The sequence below is a fragment of the Notolepis coatsorum genome, assembly GCF_963971535.1.
Source record: "Notolepis coatsorum genome assembly, chromosome: 6".
Classification (NCBI taxonomy): Eukaryota; Metazoa; Chordata; class Actinopteri; order Aulopiformes; family Paralepididae; genus Notolepis; species Notolepis coatsorum.
Window position 1 is genome coordinate 102,064,783 of NC_140170.1, and position 27,812 is coordinate 102,092,594.

At 42.8% G+C, this 27,812-nt stretch overlaps 1 protein-coding gene across 2 annotated transcripts in view; it reads left to right on the forward strand.

Annotated features, from left to right (window-relative positions):
• Nucleotides 1–27,812, forward strand: part of magi3b (membrane associated guanylate kinase, WW and PDZ domain containing 3b) — a 439,603-nt gene that overhangs the window by 346,467 nt on the left and 65,324 nt on the right. For both annotated transcript variants that reach the window (XM_084316729.1, XM_084316730.1), the window contains one exon: nt 22,742–22,948. In XM_084316729.1, the coding sequence (XP_084172855.1) occupies nt 22,742–22,948 (207 nt within the window). The remainder of the gene's footprint in view (nt 1–22,741; nt 22,949–27,812) is intronic.

A 27,812-nucleotide genomic window follows, 5' to 3' on the forward strand; every position in this document is an offset into this window, starting at 1 on the left:
AGCCGCAACAAGCCCCTCAGCCAGGCAGCAATACTAAGGTCCGCTTAATGCAATTTATACAAATGGAAGTATTGATTTCGCCGTAACGAATCATTAAAAAAATATACCGTTAACTGGAATATGTTGTTTCTTTACACATATGTTGGATTATGTAATTGGTTTGTCATGACAAACCAATAAAAAAGACAAACCAATTACATAATCCAACATATGTGTAAAGAAACAACATATTCCAGTAACTTTTTCTGATCAGTTAGGAGTTGTTTAGAAACAGTGTAAATAATAACAATCAAATAGCACACAAGCTAACACTACTACTACAAGCACAACACATAAACAAGCACATCATTTGTGATCAACTGTAATCCTCATTGTGCAGGTGTTCTCAGTGAGCATGGTGAGGTTATGTGCACACATTCAGATTGTCTTGTCCTTTCATGGTGCTGGTCCTCAAAAAAATTGCAGTTACTTTGTTGGGCAAAAAGAGCAATAGACTTAAGCTAAATTCAGGCAGCCAACCACGTCCAATGGCTGCCGATATCCTCCACCCTAAAAAGGTGCAGGATCACAGAGCCTGAAGAAGAGTGGAGCAGGAGACCAAACACACCCAGGACAGGATGACCACAGTCAGCAGATGAGGGATGGAGCAGGAGAGATGAGGAATGAGATAGGACTAAACAGACCAGTAAGTAGTGATTCCGGGCCCCCTGGGAGACATGCCAAGGAAAGAGAAAAAGTAAAGCATTGTTAGTTAGTATTGTGGCTATATGATGCTAATTATGTGAGTTAGTCAACTGGCCTACTAGAAGGCCTTTTATATGAGATCAAGTCAAGTCAAGTCAAGAGTTTTATTTGTCACGGCATACGGATATACAATGAAATGCGGGTGGTCTTGCCCGCAACGATGTGCAATTGGTACAACATATAATAGAATCCAATACAAAAAAAATTGTGCAATAAAATTGTGCAATAACAGGTAGCAGGTAACAATACATTTGTGCAATAACGGGTAACAGTTAACAGTTAACAGTAGTAGTAATAGTAGTGCAATACACTGTTACTGTTGCTAATACTAATTTAAATTGGCCTTTCCTTTTGGCAATATATTTGGTATTTGGTATGGTCAAATATTCAGTATACTCAAGTCCCATTATGGAATATGGGTTTATTTCTGTGGCCACTACTGATGACCATTTTGTATAATGCGTCATTGACAGCAACATCATGTGAAAATGTGCCCCATTGCATTGGAGCCTGGTGAGAGGATACAACATAGTGCTATGTGTCTAAGTACTAAAGCGATCAGTGAAATCTTGGCCTGTACAGCAATATCAGAACCTGAACCAATCCCAGCTACTCACATAACCTAGTTTTAGGTAGAAGCATAAATGTCATAACCTGGCAGATCTCAAAACAAACTGGTCAGACTACTGCTTGACCTTACTCCTAGAACCCACCTCACCCCTGCCCACTTTGACAACCTAGGATGGCTTAGAGTAGACGACAGAGTACAGCAACTTGCAATGGGCCTGGTCAACAAGATACACTATACGACTAAGGTACCCATGTACATGTCAAAATACTTCCCAAAGGTCAGTGAATACCACGATCACAACACCAGAGGGAGCTCCACAAATCATGTTAAACCCAGATTCGGCTCAAACAAGGGACTAAACACGGTTCGCAATTATGCCACATCGATGTGGAACGCCCTACCCAAAGCTGTAAAGCAGGGGTCAGCAACCTTAGGCACGAGTGCCACCATTGGTACACATTATCTAAACCAACATGGCACACTAGCAAATGTGTAAGAGGAACCTTTTTGGAAATGTTGAGTTACCTCCCCATGCAGTTACCTCTTTCACAGCCATTGGCAGTTGCACAGCCTGTTATTTATGGTAGTGTAGGTTGACTGATATACCAGGGATATTTCATGGTCAGAGCCAATGAGAAGGGTCAGTCTGTTGTTGTTTGCCGAACATTGAGTGTTAAACGCCATTTTGAGACCAAACATGAGAACTTTAAAGGATGAGGCAGACAAGGCTGAATGTGTCCAGGTATGGCAAGCAAGCATCTCATAAAGACGGCAGCATTCTCTTATATATTTATGAGAGGAAAATGGTTATTAAAACTATTGCTATGCACGTTGCCTATATGGATGGAATAGAATTACAGATCTGTTGGAGATTTACATTGTGATGTGGTGTCATAATTAACCTTAACATTGATATGGCACACTGGTTAACAAGAACATTTTAAAATGGCACTTTGTATCAAAAAGGTTGCTGATCCCTGCTGTAAAGGAATGTGAATCACTACCCACTTTCAAAACCACTCTCAAAGAGCAACTACGGGAGACTGCAATTCGAAACTGGACCCTGTAAATGTCCTAACCCAACCCCCTCCAATGTACAGTAAATGACCAAGTATGGTTTCGTCAATATTCCAATGTACAGTTTTGCTTGTACAGTTGTACAGTGTACTTAGTATAATAGTAGTAGTAAAGTATAATTTCTGGGTACTTTTTACACCCCTGTTTATGATGAATTGAAAATGGGGGACCCTGATGTAAACAAGACAAACGTCTTTCTCTGGTCTGCATCCCCTTAACAATTGTATGTATTGAGCTGTTTTGATTGATTGGTTGAAAACTTTATTAACAGATTGCAGAATGGGTACAATATAGTACAGCTCAATACACACAATTGTTAATGGGATGCAGACCAGAGAAAGACTTTCGTCTTGTTTACATCAGGGTCCCCCATTTTCAATTCATCAGGACAGACATACATGACATACAGATAGACAGTACTGCTACATCTATGTACTGTACTGTACCCATTCTGCAATCTGTTAATAAAGTTTTCAATCAATCAAACACAACTACTGTACATAACGTTAAATAGACCGTGGACGACGTACCCCCCCCCCCCCCCCCCAACCTACAGCATAACTTCCCACAGTAACGTTAACCAAATACTGTGGGCGACGCAGCCCCCCGCCCCCCTCCCACATACAACCTGTCCTACAGCATAACTTTTATATCAGTATAATACAACTCTCAAAGCCAACGTAGAGTTTGTGCACTACTGTACATTTTAACTAGCACTTACCAGCCTCGGGACTCCGCAGTTCTGTTGTACAATGTGGTAGAAAAGATCGCTCCTGTGTGAATTGAAAAGCAAGCCCCGCCCCCAGCCTAGTGAATGAGAAAAGCCTGCCCCTAGTGGAGCAGGACAGTCCCTACACAGTACACTACACAAAATGATCACATCACTGTGATCCAATGTCCTGACTCCTGCTACATCACTGTCCTGCTACAGTACATCACTGTGATCCAATGTCCTGACTCCTGCTACATCACTGTCCTGCTACAGTACATGACTGTGATCCAATGTCCTGACTCCTGCTACATCACTGTCCTGCTACAGTACATCACTGTGATCCACTGTCCTGCTACTGTTGCATCACTGTCCTGCACAGTATGATGAATTGAAAATGGGGGACCCTGATGTAAACAAGACAAACGTCTTTCTCTGGTCTGCATCCCCTTAACAATTGTATGTATTGAGCTGTTTTGATTGATTGATTGAAAACTTTATTAACAGATTGCAGAATGGGTACAATACAGTACAGCTCAATACACACAATTGTTAAGGGGATGCAGACCAGAGAAAGACTTTCGTCTTGTTTACATCAGGGTCCCCATACATGACATACAGATAGACAGTAGGCCTACTGCTACATCTATGTACTGTACTGTACCCATTCTGCAATCTGTTAATAAAGTTTTCAATCAATTCAATCAATCAAACATGTATATATTCCCTCCCCGCCGTATGTATATTTCTCTCCCACCCACCCACCCCCTCCTAATGTACAGTCCCATCCCCATCATATGTATATACTCTGTCAGGATCTAGGGGTAACAGTACTGTATATTTGAATACCGGTTATGTCACAATTTACAAATGTATCAGTACTAAATACCTATATGTCCCTAATACCCTATGCCATAAATGTCATGTATGTTGTGTATGTCATAAATGTCTATATGAATTGAAAATGGGGGACCCTGATGGAAACAAGACAAACGTCTTTCTCAGGTCTGCATCCCCTTAACAATTGTATGTATTGAGCCGTACTGTATTGTACCCATTCTGCAATCTGTTAAATAAAGTTTTCATTCATTCATTCATTCACAACTCTCAAAGCCAACGTAGAGTAGAAAAGATCGCTCCTGTGAATTAGAAAAGCCAGCCCCGCCCCCAGCCTAGTGAATGAGAAAAGCCTGCCCCTAGTGGAGCAGGACAGTCCCTACACAGTACAGTACACAAAATGATCTAACTCCTACTGAAAAAATACCCTCTTTATACAGGCCTAATCAAAGTGAAATAGTCACTTTATACAGACCTAATAAAAGTGAAATAGTCTCTTTATACAGACCTAATCAAAGTGAAATAGTCTATTTATACATCGCTCACCTAATCAAAGTGAAATAGCCTCTTTATACAAACATAATCAAAGTGAAATAGTATCTTTATACACACCCAATCAAAGTTAAATAGTCGCTTTATACATGCTGAATCAAAGTGAAATAGCCTCTTTATACACACTGTGACAGACTTGGTGTCGAGCTGTCAGTCACTAGATTGGAATTTATAAAATACACACGGCACAAGGTAGAAGCAAGTTTAACAAACATTTTATTGCTGTTTTGTTGGGAGGAAGAGGTTAGTGTAAGCGTCAGCCAGTCCTTTATCCAAGAGAATTGTCGTTGTCCGATAGCGGGGTTCGGTACACGGGAATCGGTTCTCATACGGGCGGGGGCTGATCCGGGACAAGCGGGTTCTCAGACTATCGGAGGTTCGGGGACACAGCGGGATTCTCCTTCCAAAAATAGACAGACACGGCATTGGGTCACACAGACAAAAATCTCCTCCTCTTCTCTCTATCTCTCCTCGTTACTCACTTCTCTCCTTCCACACAGGTTTCGCCTCAGCTACTCCCATTCTTTCTTCGCTGTGTCTCCATTTTCTACCCCTCCTAATTGTGCTTTGATGTAGCTCACCTGTCCCGAGCACGTCTGTCACAGGTGTGCTGCATCAATTCGGCGCTAATGCGCCCTGCTCTGCCGGGAGTCTCCTCGGATTTCCTAATATGGGCATATGCCCCAGTACCTCGGCTGAGATATAGCGGCCCTCCACCACTACGCCCGCCGGTCTGCCACAACACCCAATCAAATAGTCTCTTTATACTCTTTATAAAAGCAAGAAATAAAATCATGCCTTTACTTTGAATACGCATTGATCTAATAGGCTAAACAACCATATCCAATCAAAGTGAAAACATGACCTAACATCACCAAATGAAAATAGCTTCTGTGGTCTGAGCCATAGCTCCTTACCTGAGGCTTTGAATGATATGAGTGCTCAACCCATTTTAGGATGTGTGACAGACCAACATGCCCACAGGGTGTTCTGAAGGGGTTGTAGTGGCAGGGATGAAAAACAAGCACGTGGCTCCAGTTGCAAGCCATGGATAACAGTGTTGTCTCCACCACTCAAGAGGACCGGCATCTGTCTTTTAAAAAGTCCTCCAGTTCCTTCTGTTATCAGGTGCATCAACCTAAAACTGATGTTTTATCCACATCAACCACCAGTTTCTCACAAAAAACACTTGACTCTACGAGGATAAAGACCATTACAGATAACAAGAAGCAACTCATAACTGATGCTGTAGTCTCATTCATTGCTCAAGACAAGAAGCCTGTCTATAGCCTGTGGGGACTGCCGGATGAACATTTGCATCCTTGCTAAATCCGGTGTATTTACACTGCATTTATTTGTAGTGTCCAGTAATATGCTCTGTCCCGTCTAAATAAACAAATAAATAAATATTGTGGAAATGGAAAGATTTAAAGAGCTAATGAAAACTGGAGTGGAGCAGGGTAGCCTACACTCTGCCTAAGCAAGATATTACCCGTGCCACAATGACATACCGGACAAAATAATTTAGCTTCATCGAGGAACGCAAAGACGAATGCTAAATAGGTAGATAGGTTTTCAGAGAATTCTAAATATCCTTTTGAGGATATCCCATTTGAGAAGAACTCAATGAATAATGTTGGGTTATTATTTAAATAAGCAAATTCTTATTTTTAGAGGGGTACATTTGAATACTGATTTTGGCATGGATTACCATGGCAACAATTGAAGCATCCCGGTCAGCCCTATTGGAGAGATATTTATCTACAATGTATCGCTGCACGGCTACGTCTGTTTTCAGATGGATGAAACCATAGGTCAGCTGAGCTCACAAGATTTACATCTATCCAGTGCTGAGATAAATAGGGTAGTCCTGTGTTGCATATCAAGTCATGAGACAGTAATAATAATGATAATAACTTGGTTTTGTATAACTCCTTTCATAAAACCCAAGGTTGCTTTACATAGGGCGAAAAACAACAACAACAAACATGGTAGACAGACACACAAATTCAATGTAGGGAGTTAGGGATCAAAGGCCATGTTGAAGAGGTGAGTTTTGAGTTTTTTGAAGGAGTCCAGAGTTGGGGCGTTGCGGAGTTCTGTGGGGAGGGAGTTCCAGAGGGTGGGAACTGCCACACTGAAAGCTCTGTCCTCAAAGGTGCGCAGTCTGGTTCGGGGAATGGAGAGCAGACCAGTGTCCGAGGATCGCAGGGACCGTGATTGAGTGTGGGGGTGGAGGAGGTCAGTGAGGTACTGAGGTGCCAGAGCATGGAGGGACTTATAAGTGAGCAGGATGGTTTTGTAGGTAATGCAGGATTTTATGTGGAGCCAGTGGAGGTGGATGAGGGTGGGGGTGATGTGCTGCCAGGGTTTGGTGCGGGTGAGAACCCTGGCAGCTGAGTTTTTAACATACTGGAGCCTGTCCAGGGTTTTGCTTGGAACCCCGGACAGGACCCTGTTGCAGTAGTCCAGGCGGGAGGTGACGAAGGCATGGATGGCGGTCTCAGCTGTGGAGTCGGAAAGTGATGGTCGGAGTCTGGAGATGTTTCTGAGGTGATAGAAGGTGGATTTAGTGACAGAACTGGCTTGGTAGGAAAGGGTGGAGTCCAGGATGACACCCAGGTTGCGGACCTTTGGGGAAGGGCAGATGGAGCAGCCGTCTATGTCCAGGGTGAGATCTCCAACCTTCCGGAGTAGTATTAGGTCCCTGCCATTTCAAGTTTACAGCCAACACGACATCGACATGCATGGGTGACTCTGCTGTTGCCAAGGCAGCACACATGGCATGTGTCAACAAAGCTGCTGCATTAAAAACCACGTGTCCGCTTGTTACCGCTGGGGCCCTGTCCTTCATTAGTGGATCAGATTCAACAAGGTCAACTCATCTACAGGTGTGTAAGAACATGGGCTGCTTCTGACATCAAGAGGCACAAGTCTGCAGAACCAGCTACAGAATGTCAAAGCACTCAACAAAGCACTGTCTCCATTACCTTTTTTTGGGGTCTTCAGCTACAGGGGGGGGGTGTGTGTGTGTGTGTGTGTGTGTGTGTGTGTGTGTGTGTGTGTGTGCGCGTGCGTGCGTGCGTGTGTGTGTGTGTGTGTGTGTGTGTGTGTGTGTGTGTGTATGTGTGAGTGAGTATATTGTTTGTCCAATATTGTTTGTGTGTGTGTGTATGTATGTGTGAGAAATATCGTGGGCTTGTTGTGGTTCAAAGGAGTAAACAATATACTCGTTGCAGGTTTGTTGCTCTAACTTCAGCATGTTTGTTGGAACAAAATGGCAGATTTGAATACACATTGAGAATATGAAGCTGTGCATTGTCTTGTCTGCAGTCTGCACCTGCTCACTAGCCAGGTGGTCATCTAAGTTGCGGAGCCTGACATTTGGCACAGGTCACAGGATTCCCGCGGGATGGGAGTCAATTTCACTATCCCATGATCAGGACGGGATGGGAAAAAATTCACGTGAGTGGGCATCTGAAAACAGGACGGGATTTTCTTCTTTTTTCATGGGAACGGGACAGGACAGGATTAATCTTGCACGAGCAAGACAGGAGAGGCTCTAATAAGCGGAAACTTATTCAATTGCATTTCCAATTCATGGCAAGTCCACATTCATTTAACTGCCACCTTAACATTGGCATCGTCTGTCGCCAGTTTGTGATCCCTGTGATGTGATGCAAGACGATTCAGCCCCGGGACCCAACCCTCACTTAGAGCAGGCTGGCACTGATGGTAGGCTATTAGGCACACACACACACACACACACACACGCACGCACGCACGCACGCACGCACGCACGCACGCACGCACGCACGCACGCACGCACGCACGCACGCACGCACGCACGCACGCACGCACGCACGCACGCACGCACGCACAAACAACACACACACACACACACACACACACACACACACACACACACACACACACACACACACACACACACACACACACACACACACACACACACACACACACACACACACACACACACAGTGAGAGAGCAAATTGCGGACAGACTTTAGATCACCTAAGAAAGAAGTGTGGGGTTTCAGAAGCTGCCAAGTAGCCCGCTAGCCGTCCTTAATTTCTGTGCCGCAGCCAGGTGGGATTACACCTTTATAGGCAGGCTCGTAGAGGATAGAGGGAGAAAGAGTGATAGAGAGAGGAGGAGGGAGAGAGGAGAGGGTGGGCGAAGGGGGCCAAAGAATAGATTTAGGAGAAGCATGGGGGGGGCAGCTCCCCAGGTCCCAGTAGAGGCAAAGCGTCCTCCAAGCTGCTTAGTAGTAGACTAGCTTGGCTGTGTGCAGATGTGCGTATTACCTTTCCTGAGAGTCTGCAGGCGGAGAGCTTTCCTTTCCCCTCCAGAGTCAACCGAAGCCTCACTGTGATAGCAGCTGGTTCCACCAAGAAACCCAGTCGGCACCAATGCTGTGTGTGGCTGCTGGCAGAGAGCGTTGATCTTCATAGCACCACACTGAACTGGGAGCGAGGCCGGGAGTAATCGGATGGAGATTCAGACGTGCTTGAAAAGCCTTTTTTTTTTTTTTTTTTTTTTATATAGAAGGTTTTTTCATTCAACACTGAGCGCTCTGAAAAGAAAAATGAGACAAGGCTTCCTCTGGAATACACTCCCTCCTTTGGGGAGCTCATGCAATACCCTCAACCCACTATAAACATAACTGTGCTGTACTCAAGGTACTGTGTTAATGGGATTCCTTAGCTCTGCCTAACGGTCTCACTAATAGTCCCAAATGAATAGCCTAGTTTTATGTTAATATAACATAGAAGGTACAGGAGGGGTGGTATCCACTTAAAAATATTTCATTAGGGCCATTTTTTATACATTAACACTCGACCACGCCTGGGCTGTCTGTAACATAATTCCTTCATCTTCCCTTTAATCCCTCCTCTTGTCCTCCATGACCTTGTTAACCCTTCATCTCCCATGGTTTAGGAGGGTGTTTGAGTGAGCTGTCCTATGAGCTCAGGGTGCTCCCCAATGTTTTTTTTTTTAATCCACGTTTTCTACCATTTTCTATATTTTCTCCCATCCCAATTTCGTATCATCCAATTCAACCCTCCCCTGTCACGAACGCTGTTTCTTGCCTCCCACAAGCCGGCTGCAATGTGGACTAAGTCATACATAGCACAAGTCCCCTCCGGTACTTGAGGTAACAGCAGTCGCATCTTTTCACCTGCGCAGCTCGATCTCTCAGTGGCGAGGAGTAACGCGTGGGAGGCTCACGCTGCCCCCGACACTTCCTGATTCTACTGCGCAGGCGCACCAACCGACCTGTAGGAGTCGCTGTCCACAACGCCCGATCCCCACCCCCACCCCCTAATACGGCCAATGTGTATTAGTATGAACGACCAGCTAAACTGAAAGCAATGTGGAGCGCTGGGCTCGAACAGACAAGCCCAGCGTCTCTGTCATTCGTGGCAAGCGCCTTGCCCACTACGCCACGTAGCCGCCGAGGGTGCTCCACAATTGTATGGGGGGCGTGGGCTGTGCCAGGTAGGTCACATGCCAAGCAGACACCTCAGCCACCTGTGCCAGGCTTTGGAGGGGGCGGGGGCTGTCTAAGTTCTCCACCCAGGCGTCACCCCTCTGTGGTTCAGGTGGGTGAGGTCAGCCTGGAAGAACAGAACAGTACAGAGTGGCCAGAGCGACAGGACAGCTCAGGGCAGGGCAGTGAAAGATGAATGGACAGTTGCCCAGCGATGTTTAAACAGTGAGGTGTTTTGAAACTAATTAAACAAATGATCACCAGTCTGCTACCGGGAAATGTCATTTGCAGTCCTCGTCCAACTATTGTACTGGAATCCTCATTAGAATACTGACTCAGATTGTGATGAGGAAAGTAAACAAGGATGAAAGTTAAAGGATAATGCTGGTTATCTAATTTTCCTTATCCTTCCTTCCTCCTTACTGATCAGTTGAATTGGACCACAGATGAGCGAGTTGTGTTTTTCTGGGAACATGTGTTGCCTGCAAGTCTTCTAGCTACAAATCAATTCCACAGGGGAACAACAGTATGCATATTCGTTTTTAACCATGACATAACTATGTTGCACAGCTGCCCTCGTTGGATTGAAGTGCAGGCAGGAAAGCTGCATTCAACCCAGGCACCCGGGGAGAAAACGGTCCAGGTCAGGGTCCAACTGATGAGATTTTGGTTGGAATCAATTTGGTATGATGAAAAAATAAGTAATATGCCATGCGTCTTGAATCTCGCTTCGCCTATTGGACTGCTCCATGCGTGTGAGTGAACCAGCTGTTGTGCAGGTGCTGTCGCGTACGTTCTCCCTTCCATTCCTGTCGGCTGAGGAATTTACTTTGCAGCACCTTCCAGACGCCATTAAAACATTTCACTTCTCATTGAATGCCAAAGAAGTGCCATTTTCAGGTGGCATGGTGGTCCCTCCCTCTTGACATTGACGTCAAGGTAGACTTTTCAGCCGCCCATGAGACGCCTATGCCAGCCACCTCACCTTCCCTGCACAGATAGAGCACTCCATGCAGGAAAGGAGCCTTTCCTTTGACACAGTTGGTCATTCATGTCTTGACGGCATTCTTCCCACCTCTCAGAGTATGAGGTATGAGTATGAGGGCCTCAAAGACATCCGCTTACATGTGTATATATGGTATAAAGCCACTACCGCTGGCCCATATTATACACCAAGTTCCTCTCTCAGCTGTATGGGCTGAAACACAACTATGGGCCCCACTGAGACACCATGGCTTCCCTGCTGTTACGACAGTTGGGTTATAGCCAAGTGGTATTGTCATGTTGGCTGTGTCATATGTTGGCATCCGTATAGAACTCTTTATCACCGCTCTCAGCACTTCGGGCTACTTCACGCTCCCGTTGATGACCTAGCATCTTCTCTCAGCACAGCCCTCATTCAATGTCTTACTGGCATCTTCCCACCTCTCAGAGCCTGAGAACCTCAAATACGTCCGCATACACCACCTTTCTCTCTCAACACAGCTCTATCTCACACGACTCCTACTGTTTCCTACCCATGGTCAGGGGTAAGTTCACTTAACACATTCCCGGCCAATCACGTATATATATACGTGATTGGGAGCCAGCGCTTGACGGCCAATCACGTATACGTTTTTAACTAGTTTTTTCTTTTATTCAATTTTAATATCCTATTCAATGTCACAGAGCTGTATTTTGGCTGGAAAAGGCATATTGTGACTCCAAAAGTGCAGTACCGGCCAGATCCTGGTATTGGCGCTGTCTCGAGAATACAGTAATCCTTGTTGCAGACTTGGTGTCAAATTTTTTACACTCCGGGCGGACTTTTCTGTTAGCCTGAAGCGAGGGCTTCACCAAATCGCATGGAATACTTTTTGGGATGCCGAATTCATTATGCAGTAAAGGAATATGGCATCAGCCAATGGACATATGATCTAGCAGATGGCGATCAAATAACTGGAAAATTATTCATAGCCATCCCCCTGCTCAGCCTATGTTGTGGTAATAACGAATGCCGTTATTGGTAATCAATAATCAGAAATTACTTCCTCCCCCCCCCCCCCTTTCATGCATTCATGATGGAACATAATACCGATCATATGCATTTGGATTTTGAACTCTAGCTTGTGTATGGACGAAACGCCAATCGATTTAACGTTATTAGCTTAGCGCCTTATAAATAGCTTTGCAGGAATTATCCCAGATCATTCCGATATAACACTCATATTCACCACGGTATAAAACGGAAACGTATTGATGAAAAAATTCTTTCTTTATGGCATATTGAACGGAAGGTTCATACTGTCAATTGACAATGACATTGGATCCATAGCTATAATATTTATTATATTTAGCTCTACAAACAACGTGACGCACAGTGAACGTTTGTAATGGAAACGTGTAAATATGTTGGTAAGACAACACATGCTTTAAAAATATGTACTGTATGGCTGAACACAGGAGTACAATACCGAATGGGGATGAAAAAAGCCCAGTAGCTTTACATTTGAAAAAGGCACACCACAGTGTCTCATCTTTAAGATATCTAGGAATAGAGAAAGTGCATCTCCCAAGACGAGGAGGAGATATAGATAATCTCCTACTGAGGAGAGAAGTATGGTGGATCCATTATCTCACAACTATGGCACCAACAGGACTCAATGAGGACTTAAAGTGTCTCATCTTTAAGGTATCTAGGAATAGAGAATGTGCATCTCCCAAGACGAGGGGGAGATATAGATAATCTCCTATTGAGGAGAGAAGTATGGTGGATCCATTATCTCAAAACTATGGCACCAACAGGACTCAATGAGGACTTTGATATCAGGCCTTATTTATAAAAAAAAAAAGCCAATAGAGGGAGACAGTTAATAGGTAAATTCTTCAAAACTTTTCATTCTGGATTACTTTGTTTGTTTTTTCCTTTTTTGTTTTCAGTGGCTAGGACCTGGACCGGGTCTAAAGAATGGACTTTATACACCTGTCTGTAGGTTTAATTAATCATCTAATACTGTTTTTAATATATTTTTCTCAAAAAGATATTTTCAAAGAAATTTTAAATGTAAAAGATGAATTGTTATAAAATCATGTCTAAAATGTATTAAGAAATATTATAATAATAAAAGGAATCATACAAGTCTTGGTACCGCCCCTGATCACCAGGTGGGGCTGATAGCCAATTTATTCATTTCTGTATAAAAAAAGATGTAATTTCTTAAAGTTTCTTGTTTATACTTGAAAAAGACCGGAAGGGTCGAAACGTAGTATATCTGCTGTTTGTCACAAATAAACACCTTTGGAGCATTGAAAAGTGAGTTGCGAGCCCCGCTTTGTTCATGTACTACTGTTTTCACAGTTTGGCTCAGCATGTGTGCGTTATTTATTTTTCTAAATACACAGGTCACAACATGTTTACAGGAAAGTTTTGGAGTTGTATTTATTTTGGAGTGTATTTTGTGACTGTTGGGAACTAGGCTACACTGGCACACCTATTTCCAGTGAATGACGTGAGGTGATGTGAGTTACACGGCGGACATCAGACTCTGTCCTAACAACATCTCCCATTGGCTGTATCTCTCAATGTTACACTCAATCCGGACAGACTGCTGGTCTGTGTCAGAACCGACTCCACGTGCAAAGTATCTGCCGCCTCTGCTCTTCTCAGAGGGTACTCAGTGGAGGACATCTAGTTCTACAATAGTACATAGCACCTTCTTCGTCTTCTCCATGCCCTTTGCAGAGTACAGATCCAGCACTGAAAAATCAAACCTCTACTGCGCCTCTACCACTCCTCCACCACTCCACTCCAAACTGATTTTGTGACTCCTATTGTTCTGGACCGGGCCAGATTTCACACCTCCACAGGCTGGGGAGATTTCCATCTTAAATCTGTATTCATCCCAAATGCTCCATCCGATTCCCAGTGGCGAATATTCATTGAAGCAAAGGGAAGCCAAGTTTCCCCAAAAATATAAACATTATATATAAACAATTGTATATATATAAAATGTATATATATATATATATATATATATATATATATATATATATATATATATATATATATATATATATATATATATATATATATATATATATATATATATATATATATATATATATATATATATATATATATATATATATATATATATTATATAATATATATATATTATATTATATATTATATATTATATATATATATATATATATATATATATATATATATATATATATATATATATATATATATATATATATATTTTTTTTTTATATATATATAGTTTACAATAATAATAATAAAAACACATTATTTTTCATCTCTGTGTTATAATAATTTTCTCCCTCCTGGAGAAATGTAATTTCTTTTAGTTTTTACAATTTTCTCCCTCTTCTCCTTCTCACTCTCTCTAAGGGCGCGTTCACACCTACTCTGTTTGGTCCACTTTAAGTGGACCATGGTCCCTTTAAGTGGACCATGGTCCCTTTAGATCGATAGTCCGTTTGGTTTGTACAGGTGTGAACGCAAACCGAACTATAATGAGGACCAAACAACCGAACCATGGTCCTCTTGAAAAGTTGGGACTCGGTTCGTTTCAATCGAACTATAGTACCTAATCCAGGAAGCAAAGTAGCCTACTCCTCTCTAGACTGGCGCCGCACGCGGACAGTCTCTCTCTTCCTCCCTCTCTCTCTCTCCTCTCTAGACGCAGTCTCTCTCTTCCGCTCTCTCTCTCTACTCTAGACTCGCGCCGCGCGCGGACCCCCCAACTTTCTCCTGCGTGAGGAGTACATTCGCGGACATTCTCTCAGATAAAGAAAAAAAAAGCTTACATACTTTTTGGGTAATTTCATAATAGCAGCGTGGACCAGCTCTGTAACAACAACGCATCTCGAGCTGCTTCTATGCAGCTGTCTAGTAGTTGACAGCTTACGCAGGAAGGAAAGGTCTCTCTCTCTCTCTCTCTCTCTCTCTCTCTCTCTCTCTCTCTCTCTCTCTCTCTCTCTCTCTCTCTCTCTCTCTCTCTCTCTCTCTCTCTCTCTCTCTCTCTCTCTACTAGCGCCGTGCTCATAATAGTATCTCTCTCATTACGCTGCCGGCAACTGATTACGTTTGTGAGTGCTATAGTCCAATAGATGCGACAGCATGTCCTTTGTTTACAAATTAGATCCGCACCAAACAGGGTAGTGTGAACGCAGACCAAAATTAAACAATGTATCATTTTCACATTTGGTCCACCAGAAAGTCCGGACTATCCACGGAAAGTCCGGACTATCCCGGACTTTCAGATGTGAACACACCCTAACACTGTCATTGATTCACTGAGGCTGGCAGTCACTCTGTGCTCAGGCTCAGCATTCTTTTGATTGACATTGAGAATTTGATAAAATTAGGGCAGGTTGTCTTTTTCTCGCGTCCACATTGTGGTTGGTTGTGGACTCCACAACCAATTATTAGCCAATAAGATTCGAGCTTAATAAAGGGGTTGGGTTAATGCCTACGCCTTAACACGGGGGCAGTCTGGCAGCCAAGCACTCTAGCGTCTTCAAATTTGCCGCCCTGGGCCAGAACGTTTCCACCGATTGACCAATCAAATCACATTCAAAGCTAAACGTGACACGGTGACAACGACAACGTCATCGCCTCGCGGGGAAGGACAATGCTCTTTTAATGTTCAGAAGAACTACAAGTGGCTAATTGTATGGCTAGCTGGTTCGGCTTGGTTTCGTTGAGAGATATTTCAAGATTAATTTTCAAGAGGTTTATTTTCGGCTGGCGGGACCTTTACTGGGGATCAGCACACCACTGTGGATATTCTGCTTTAACAAATCTATCTGTCCAGGAGCCTGGAGGACCCACAGGTAAGCCTGCATAGGCTAGCTTGGTTGCTAACTAACGTTATCAGTGTAAACAAACGAATGGCATTGTTTGATTGATTGATTGATTGAAAACTTTATTATTGCAGAATGGGTACAACACAGTAGCCAGCCTGCCCAGAAGTTTTAGACCAGGGGTCGGCAATTAGGTTTGGCCACGGGCCAGATATTCCCCAAGCCATTGCTTGGCGGGCCAGGATAAAAAACAATGGCTAATTTAATATAGTGAAAAAAAGACAAACGTTTTTCTCTGGTCTGCATCCCCTTAACAATTGTGTGTATTGCGCCGTACTGTATTGTACCCATTCTCCAATCTGTTAAATAAAGTTTTCATTTCACCGCGGTGCGTGATGAACAGATCAGAAGACAGAATGCATGAAAACACGACTCACCATACCTTGTTGGTTGTTAAGTCCTCCAAAATCCCTGCTAATGTTTGAAACATGTCACATATCCACTCGCCGCCCTCCAATTCCAGATTGGCGTTGAATGCAGCTACTTTATCTGCCAACTTGAACACAGTTGTCATCATTTCCTCGTTGTTGTTGTTGTTGTTGTTGCCACATATTATGCAGAGAGGACGTCGCTCGGCACGCAAGAATCACCGACCTGTTGCGATAAACCCGTATTTTAAGTATGGCTCCTGTTTATTAAAAGAAGCGTTATATTTCCCCGTTGCAAAGAAGCTATCCAAAGATGTTTGTTTTGTTTTTTTAACACATTTTGTTACTCGCTCCATCTCGAACGCGGAAGTGAAAGTGCATTAGGGAAATATACACGCGGCCCGGTGGGACTATTCCATTCGTTCTCCCAGTCCACGTGACCATTTCTAGCATTTCAATTGGCTATAGTGACAGACATGCTTTTGATGACTACCGGTAGATAGATACAGCTTCACAATAAAAGACACCCTGGCGTCCCGAGTGAATATTTCCCGCGCGTAAAAGAAATATCATATTCTCAAAATAATCTGACGGGCCAGAAATTATTGCTGGCGGGCCAATGTCGGCCCGCGGGCCGCCTATTGTCGATCCCTGTTCTAGACCAGGGGTTCCCAAACTTCCCAAGCTCAATACACACAATTGTTAAGGGGATGCAGAGTAGACCAGGGTCCCCCATTTTCAATTCATAATGACATTTATGACATACACAGTACTGTTACATCCAGACATTTATGACATACCAGATAAGGTATATACAGTACTGTTTAAGAGTACAACGCCTGGCGTTGGAAACTCTGATTAATAGACGGGTAGGTGGGTATTTTGACATGTACATGGGTACCTTAGTGGTGTAGGTGTGTATCTTGTAGACCAGGCCCATTGCAAGTTGCTGTACTCTGTCGTCTACTCTAAGCATCCTAGGTTGTCAAAGTGGGCAGGGGTGAGGAGGGTTTTAAGAGTGAGGTTAAGCAGTAGTCTGACCAGTTTGTTTTGTGATGTTTGTAATCTTGTTTTTAGTGCCTTTTGAGGTGCTTTGGTACCATGAGGTGCAAGCATAGTCGTAGTACCCTTGAATGAGTGCTTCAGGGTATTCTTGTTTACCAGAGAGGAGATCCGGTATATATATATCCCATCTATTGTTTAATGCAAATGATGGTCAGTGCACACTGTCCTTTATAAACTAAACTAAAGGTGCATAAATTATGCATTACTATATTTCATCATAATATAATAGATATAGCTAGGCTACTGACATTGTGATAATGTGCTGTATCTATTGTTTACGCTTGAAGTGTGCATTTTTATTTTGTCACAATATTATTTGGCTTAAATATAATATATATATATATATATATATATATATATATATATATATATATATATATATATATATAAAAAAATGTAATTATTTAAAAAAAAAAAAAATTTATAAAAAAAAAAAATTGCCATCCTCTGTTATTTTACCCACGCGACACCACTGCCGATTCCTTAGCTTTTTTCACTGTTTACTTATCATGCATTGCAACACTAATATATGGGCAGTACCCCAAGTCAGACTGCCCATATAAAAATTATCTTGAGGTTCTGAGGGCATGCAGCGTATGTCTGCTGGACGAGTTAGAGTGTTCTACTCTCTCACTCCAGCCTCAGCTCAAGAGCCTGTCCTCTTCGTTCTAGCTCTTGCTACTGTAGATTGAATGGTCTCTCGACTCCACTCAGAGTCTCGGTTGAAAGCTTTTGCACAGCAGCTTCATGGTCTTCCCCATGCCCTTTTTTAAATCAGATTTTTCTGCTGGACGTGTCGGATATTTCTCTCTCCTGCACACCTCAGATGCTCCATCTTTTCATTCTAGCTCTCTCCAGTTGGGGTTATTAATATATGCACTGAAATCTCTGTCTTCTTGTGGTTACAATTCGTAACCCCACTGCGTCACCAGGCATTTAAAATGTTTCCTTGTTAACTCATTGGACGCCACGGATTAGCCTCATCCTGTATTAGCTACCGCCATCGCTGTAAACGGTGGGAGTCGCTCACCTTGTTTGCAGGGCTATAACTATTTAAATATTATAGCTATGCAATACTATGGCCCATTTGACATTGAGTATCTATCGTTCAAGATGTGAAAAAGGAATATTTTTTCCATCCATACATTCTCGTTTTATACCGTGGTGAATATAAGTATGGTTTTAGAGTGGTCTAGGGTAATTCCTGGGAGGCTAGTAATAGCCTGCGACGCATATTATACTTAATCCATTGGCATTTTGTCCCTATACACGCTACAATAAAAAATTCAAATGCATACGATCGGTATATTATGTTCCATCATGCATGCATTAGTCATTTCTGATTAATTGATTGTCAATAACGGCATTCGTTAGTACAACAGCATACGCTGATCAGGGCGATGGCTATGAAAACAATGCGCAACCAAGCTGAAATTGACGTTAAATTGCTCTTACCTGTGGCCGATGAGATTCCAAAAAGAATATTCCAATTATTTGATTGCCATCTGCTAGATTGTATGTCAATTTGGCCCACGCCATAACCCCCCACAGCATAATGAATCTGGCGTCCCAAAAAACGATTCAATGCGGCCGATCGGGTATACGCCTCGGTCCACGTTACTCGAAAACTCCGCCCGGAGGAATTTCAATGATACACAGAGTCATACACAGAGTCAGAAAGGAAGTGTGACATCGGCCGCATGCCTTATCATCAGTTGGTTATATGGCTGGTGCATAAGTGTAAGTGGGTCTTTTAAATCTTTGGGTTTTTTCTCTTAACTCCTTCCCCTTGCCTATCCCTTTAGGTGATAATCTCCTTTTTTGATAATTGTATGGCTCTCATGAAGTATAACACTAGTTATATGAAGGTGGGCAAAGCATCTTGCTTTTCTTCCCTGTTGTCCAGGGTTTCTGAAAGGAACTATAGAAGGGAGAATGTACACTACAGCCCCTGCTTATATACTAGCTTGGGGTGGGGGGGGGGGGGGGGGGGGGGGGGGGGGGGGGGGGGGGGGGGGGGGGGGGGGGGGGGTTAAAAGTTAAGCTTTTAACTTTACTGAAACATTTTCCTGCTATTTTTAGCAGATTCACCTCTGCCATAGTCTTCCATTGTATCTAAAAACGTGTCTTAAACACCACATAAACCATGAATGGTGACTTTTGTGGGTTCATGTGGTGTATGATTTTCTTATACAGTGAATCCTATGTCAGTTGTGAATTGGCTAAACATAATTAAATTACCACATTGTAACAGTAAAATAATGTGAATAAATAATAATAATATACCCACATTAAAAAAAAAGTATTATGTAAAAACAAAACACTGGTATCATCCTTTAAAGGGGAACTATTTTACTATTTCTTTCACTATTTGGGCACTTTTACACAATTCCTGTGAGTTTATGGAACACCTCTGTAATTATATATTTTTTTTAATTCATTGTTTTGTATTTCTAATCAAGTCCTCAAAAACAGCATTTTTCTACCTGAAGATCTTAAGCTGTTTTGAGGCTGGGCTCCTAAACCACTGTGTGTGGCCGTCGCGCGTCGCGGCATCTGGGACATTAACATGCAGCGGTGTCTTTCTGACATCACAAATCATCACATTTTCAGATGACTCAGTTCAGTGAGGGTGAATATTGTGAGAGGAGAATTGGAAGAATGCGCCAATATGAGAATTAGAGACATAGATCATATTAATATAAGTCCACATAGCTAGGAAACAATGCTAAACACTGAAAAAGGCCATTTATAAGATAGTTCCCCTTTAATATGATGAGTGGTTGTTAAAGCTAATTAGCCTAATCTATGTAAAAAAAAAAAAAAAAAAAAAAAAAAAAAGTAGAGGGGGAATAGCTTATAGTAGACTTAATGCATTTGGAATATTTTAGCTTAATGAAGTGAAACATTTGCTATCATCAACTATCCAGTTAGTTTTTATAGTGTAACGTTTGGCTACTTCAAATCATTGAATGTACAGAGAGAGAGAGAGAGAGAGAGAGAGAGAGAGAGAGAGAGAGAGAGAGAGAGAGAGAGAGAGAGCAAGGGGGGGGGGGGGGCTATCGGGTCCAATCCTCACTATTGCAGTTGGAGTGGATGTATATCTTGTTTAAAATATTTATTTCAAATGTGATTCATTCATTCATTGCGCACTAGTTAGACGACGTGTTGCACATGTTATGACTTTGAACGTCTGTCATTTCCACTGCAAAGACGGCACGATACGATGCGTCGGCCATGAATATGCAAATCGACAAAATGTCATGCTCGAAGTCATTGTTGCAACCCTAGTCAGAGTTTGGAAGGCGAAGACCTTTGCGTCACCACTGTCTGTGCCCATGACCTTAGCTTGGCCTTCATGGTTGACACACACGGCAGATGATGGGTGTCCTTTCATGACCATTAGTTGATTCTGCCAACATGAAAGGGTTTCTGTATGCTTTTAAAAAGATATCCCTCTCTCCCAGGCTGATCAATCCTTTGGCATGTGGTTCATAAGTAATGGCCGACAGGCTCCCCTGCTCATCGGCTTATATGGCTCCACTCCGTTTATTATGGAAAATGGTGCCGCAAATCTCCACCGACTCGTGGCTTTCATACACCTCTATATCTGCAACACACATTTATCAGGGGGCCAAGAGACGCGTGTTTGTAAGTAATTAATCACAGGGGTGTCTGGCTGATGACAGGCGGGGGATTAGCCAAGAAACCCAATGTTTCCTCTCTATCGCCGTGACACCACTGTTAATGAAGCCATCTTTTGACAAAATTGCTGGATGAATTGCAGAGCCTGAGACATGACAGCAGTAGGGGGGGGGGGTACTTTGATCCACCCCCTCCTCATCCTCCTTTCCTACCGCGATGAGGAAGATGAGCGCAGCTGCGTTAACCCACTTTGCTGTGTACTATAGATACGCTGCCGGGGGAAGATGGGGCTGCTTCGCTAAGTGAGATGGGTGCTCTTATCAAGAGGAGCCTCTGCAGTGTTATTGCATTGTGCTGCAAGGCCACTGGAATGGCAGAGATGGTTCCCTCACGGCCTTCTTTTTCTTTTTGGCTGCGACTCCTTCGTTTCTTTTGTATGACGTCAAAGGATTCGGAGGCGATGAATGCCTCTTCTGCAGCGCGTCGTCTTGTTCGTAGATAGATCCCGAACCAAGGCCAAGCGGAAAGAAGATCAAGTTCATGGAGAGTAATTAATTAGCTGAAAAGCCCTGTTTCCCACTGGCATATCCTCCCATTCTTTAATTAAGCTAATTATGAATTATAATTGAGTGGAATAGGCTGTATCTGACTGCTTTATTTTCACAAGACAAAGTAAATATTTGACCTTACAAACGAATTGCCAAGAACTGAATTTATAGCGTGGCATAAACAGATCAGACGGAGCGGAATGGTGGCCGTGTGAATTAGTATGCACATTATTTATAATCTTAATGAAGGTTGAATAATGACTTATTTCGGGTCCTAAATGGTGTTACACAGACTGCTCACCAGCCGTAGATTGATCGCCTCATGAGCTAAACGAGCAAATTATTTTACAAAGTTTTGCCCTCTCCCCCTCCCTGTACAGAGTGCTATTATCCCCACTGAATATTTATAGTTTGTACCACAAGGTTTTTCTTCATTAGAAAAAAGAAAACACCCTACTCGCTGAGAGATAGATAATTGCTGTATTCAATGATCAGTGTAATTGGTTGCTGGCAAATTTCAAGTGAATTTAATGTTACATGATTCATGACAGGTCTGTGGTGTGGTTAGCCGCCCTAGGAGAACAAGGCGGGGGTGGGGGTCGGGACTGGGGGGGGTCCCTAGTAACAGCTGACTTCTACAAGATTGTAAGCAAGTGGCTGTTTAGTGTGAGTGCTACGGACTTTTAGAGCATTTCTTGTAATGCTAGTGAACTGTGACTGTCAGACTGCAGCTACATTGATCCGTTGCGTCTGTCCGTCTAGGCGTCTACTGTACGTCTACATTTTTTATTGGTTCTTTCTCAGTGAGGAGTGTCCATTTGTTGGACCGGGTTGACGCCATGTCCGTCTCCGCCACATTTGCGTCCCGTTTTGTGACAGTTGGAAAAGAGGGTCTGAGAGGGAGAACTTTTGGAACTGACAGATACGTTACCATCCACACAGCTGTTGTTTCTGCAAAGACAAGATTTACATAAACAAATTTAAATAAACATAGTAATACCTTCAGTAATTTTTCTATCCATTAAGTAACGGATCGGTGTACATCAGACCTCAGACATGGTTGTTAATCTTACTTTCTCTATCTTTCTCTCTCTCCCTGTCATCTATCCTGCTCTCTCTCTCTATGTCTGTCTGTCTGTCTGTCTCTATCTGTCTCTCTCTGTATGTCTCCCCCTCTCTCTCTCCCCCTCACTCTCTCTCTCCCCTCCCCCCTCCCCTTTGTTTCTCACTGTCAGGTAACTACTATGGGACCCCCAAGCCACCAGCGGAGCCCAACCTGGTGCAGCCAGACCTTGTGGACCAGGTGCTGTTTGATGAAGACTATGCCGGGGAGGTCCCGAGGAAGCGCACCACCTCAGTCAGCAACATGGACAGAAAGGACAGCGTGGTCCCCGAGGAAGAGGACGATGATGAGAGGCCACCATTGGTCAATGGACTGCCTGGTTAGTGAAAATGTCAAAGCACAAAATGTCATATTGAGAAATAAGTGATTGGTGACATACTCAATAGAGACTGACTGCCTGGGGTCAAGTCAGGGTCAACGTCTGATTTCCTTGTGATGCCAGTCAGACTTAGACTTGAGGCTGATAGCACCTTTTCACTGCTTATGCTGATTTTGACTACTAAACTTTATTAGCCAGGACCGAGAGACGATCCGATCCATTACTTTCACTGAACAGTATAGATTTCCACCATTAGTTTGGGGCCATTAGATAAACGTGATTGAGATATAATAAATTTTTCTCCATTAGAGAGATCTAAAGTGCTTCTGTTTTTTTTGCTATCTGATTCTAGTAATGGCGAAGGAGTCAAAAAAGCTCCCATAATAGAGGCCCCCAACACACCGATATCGACTTTAGAACAATCCGACTGTCTGCTTTCCATCATATAAAACCTAGTTTATATTAGTCCTCAACAATGGAGTGAAGGCTAACATCAATTCCACTCTCCTTCCGTTAATGTTCAAATCACGTTCCCGGCATCAGTCCTGCACGATCATCTTACTGAGGATCTCCTTCCATCCACCTCTCATTCAAAGGCCAGTCATGGCTGTGCTATGAAGCCGTGCTCAGTGGCTAAACCAGTTGCCAGAAGCTCTTTCCCCTAACCTAAGCCATGCTTCAGATAGACACAGTCGAGTGTAACTACAGTGGCTCGGGAGGTAGAGCAGTCGTCTGGGAATCCGGAGGTTCCCAGTTCGATTCCCGCTCCTCCCGGGCAGCGTGTTGATGTGTCCTTGAGCAAGACACTGAACCCCTAATTGCTCCCGATGAGCAGGTTGGCACCTTGCATGGTTGCCTCCGCCGTCGGTGTGTGAATGTGTGAGTGAATGGGTAAAAATGCGAGTAACAAATTGTAAAGCGCTTTGGATAAAAGCGCTATATAAAAAAGCAGCCATTTACCGTGCACCAAACATGTGTGTCAAATGAAATGATACTTTCAAAATGGTTCTTCACATTGGTTTAAATGGGTTTCCCGCATTAGGACAGTTCAGGCTAAATACGTCCTTAATCACAGAAAATAATCCTAAGAACATCTGGGTGACATCACTACCTCAAGGGTTCTCTCTCTTATTTCTAGCTTTAGGAGTGAATAGGAGGCTGCTGACCAAATGTTTAGGTGAAGCACAAATTATTATATTATATATTAAATTATATTTTTTAAACATCCCCAACGCTGCAACACCCCCATTCCTCCCAGGTGTCAGGCTCCTCATTTGCTTCCATTCATTTTGGGGACCATGTTTAAATATCATACTTCTGAAGTATAAACAAACTATACTGCTGTGACGATTTCAATAAAACAGACCATTCTGAGTCAATGGTATGCAAAACTGTACATTGGAATATCTTAACACTTTAATCGCCGGAGACGCCGAAACTCGTCATTCCCCGCCATGCTCATTCTGCCGAAGACGCCGTAACATGTCTTTGATATCAATATTTCAAAAATCTGTGATCGAAATCATATTTCTCCCCCGGGGACCTGAGATATACTGCTGAGTCCCACTCAACTCTCTAACGGTTCAAGAGCGCCATCTGGTGGCCGATCGGCAGATCGCCCAACAGGAAGTGATCTGTGGATGAAGTGGTGCTCACCCATATTTCGTCCGGGCACTCGCTATCGTTAGAGGGACTCCATCTTGACACAGTGAACACCGATCGGTGCAAATAACTCGATAAACAACATGATTTGGACGTATATACTATTATACAACCTGGAAATGGATCGGGTATTTCTACATCCCATAATAGGAATATCTCTGCTCCACGCCCATCGCCCAATGGCGCGAGGAAGATACGGTAAGATTCAGCGTTTTTTTTTAACGTGTTCCATATAAACTGCTCTGATGATCATATCACCCACACTAGATGAATGATATAACGTTGCCCACGGAATTATAAACGACCCCCCGCCCATCCGGTCAACATCAGATCATACGTAGTAACTCCTAGAAGCACATCCAGTTGACATTTTTTATCTCGCACAGATTCCTACCAAACTGTATTTGATCATCAATATAATGCATTTAGGGCTATAAATCAAGTTCTGGAGAAAGCTGCAGAAAACGATAAAAACATACTTATACTTTAGACCGTATTTTAGTATGAATATGTGAATGAAAAAGTATAACGTTGCTACACCCTGAACAATAGATATAGGACATATGGGCCATAATAATGTCAATTTAGCAATACAATTTAAAAAGTTATAGCCCTGCAAAGAAGGGGAACTTCTCCATAGACAAATAGAGCTGGCTAGGGATGGTAAATTATGAATTTAACCATGGCGATCAAAGTGTTAACATGTATTTACCACCTTCCTCTGCACGAGGCCACAGGTGGGTTTTATGTAACACAAGGACAATGAATGAATGAATGAATGAATGAATGAATGAATGAATGAATGAATGAATGAATGAATGAATGAATGAATGAATGAATGAATGAATGAATGAATGAATGAACAGATTGCAGAATGGGTACAATACAGTACGGCTCAATACACACAATTGTTAAGGGGATGCAGACCAGAGAAAGACTTTCGTCTTGTTTACATCAGGGGCCCCCATTTTCAATTCATCATAACATGACATACAGATAGACAGTACTGCTACATCTATATATGACATACAGAGATATAGACAGTACTGCTACATCCAGACATTTATGACATACCAGATCTACAAATATACATTACTGTTTAAGAGTACAACGCCTGTCATATAGACCTATAGCGTTGGAAACTCTGATTAAGGAGAGGAGAGGAGAGGAGAGGAGAGGAGAGGAGAGGAGAGGAGAGGAGAGGAGAGGAGAGGGAGAGGAGGGGAGAGGAGAGAGGAGAGGGAGAGGAGAGGAGGAGAGGAGAGGAGGAGGAGGAGGGGAGGAGAGAGGGAGGAGAGAGAGGAAGAGGAGGGAGGAGGAGGGAGGATTATTATTATTAAATCATAATCAACACAGACCCGCCCCACACAGCTACTAAATATATATATATATATATATATATATATATAAAAAAATGCACTCACCATTGACAACGTTACTTCTTAGGAGGAAATAGTGTCCCTGTCGCTCCTTGTAAATGAAATCCATCCTTCGCTCTTTTCTGATGAAACGTTCAATGACCTCCTCTGCAGTTGCAAATCCAGCAATGCTACAAACAGCAGTCTTTTGTGATCTAATCGATCCTTCATTTGCGTGAGGATGCTGTCGAAATCCACTAAACATTGTTCTGTTGATGCATGACACACGTTCCATTTTCGGGACTCCGACTCCGACAGGTGGTCACTCAGACAGTCACCCAAGCGATTCACCCAAATAAAGTTTTCATTCATTCATTCATTTGCTGTCTCGGTATAACACAAATAGCTCACCATGAACCATGACCAGCTTAATTACGTTAGTTAGCATCCAAGCTAGCGTGATAACGTTAGTAGTTATTAGCATCCAAGCTAGAAACTGCTAGGCTGCCTGCTAACAGTACCTGCAATAATGTTGTCATCCTCCTGGACAGATAGACTTGTTAAATCATAATATCCACAGGTGTGTTGTGCTGGTCCTCAGCAAATGTCCCGCCGGCGAAAAATAAGTTGCTATTAAAGTGCTAAATGTTAGATACACTAATATAGAGGTTTCGAACGTGGCTGCTATGTTAATAAAATGTTCAATCAATCAATCAATCAATCCCGCGAGGGGAGAAACAGCCGTGTAGCTACAGAGCTGCAGAGTAGGAGCCATTCTCTGATTGGAACTAAAGGCTGTCGATCATTCAACCTCTGTGTAGCTACAGAGCTGCAGAGTAGGAGCCATACTCTGATTGGATGTCAAGGCTGTCAATCATTCAATCCCCCATTCAATGGCAAGAGTTTAAATGCACGGACCGTGCTTAGATGATATTAATAGTCTATTTTGATTGGCTATTATTTATTATTTATTTAATCCTGGGTCAACCTGTGCAGTTATTCTGCACGAATATTTACTGCAGTCATTACTGCAGTGCAGGCCTGCTCAGAGCTGTCAATTTTGGCCATTTTTGAAGAAAAAAAATTCACTGGCATTTTTTTACAGAGGAAAACATTTCAAATAAAAAAAAAAAAAAAATATATATATATATATATATATATATATATATATATATATATATATATATATATATATATATATATGTGTAAATTAATAATAATTATGAATTATGAGTGAATTTGTGTTTCACGTGTTGTCATAGAGAAACCTCCACAAATATTGACTGAACTGTCCCGGGCCACAGGAATAACCCTTAAAACACTACCGCACTACAAAAGGTTAACGCTTTCAAATCAAATCAAATCAAATTTATTTGTAAGGCCCGACAACACACGTTAATGTCCCCATGGGCCGGACACGTCTTCTTTAAACAAGTCAAGAAGAAACATAACAATAAGTCAAGAACAAAACAAGACACGTTCAGCCGAACGCACAATTAGAGGGGGGCTTCCCACCCTCCAGAACATTTACAACAAGCGGTGCAAGGGGAAGGCTAAGAGAATTATTAAGGACTCGAGCCACCCGAACAACTGCCTCTTTGAACTGCTGCCGTCAGGCAAGCGATACCGGAGTCTTATGGCGAGCACAGAAAGACTCAGAAGGAGCTTCTATCCCCAGGCCATCAGGCTGCTAAACGAACAATAATCGCTAAACGAACAATAATCACTATGCAACAACCATCAAATGCACACAGCACACACACCCACACGCACACACTCACTCAAACAAACAACTCACTGCAGCACCCACTCTCCACACTTTAGATCACACAAACACACTTACA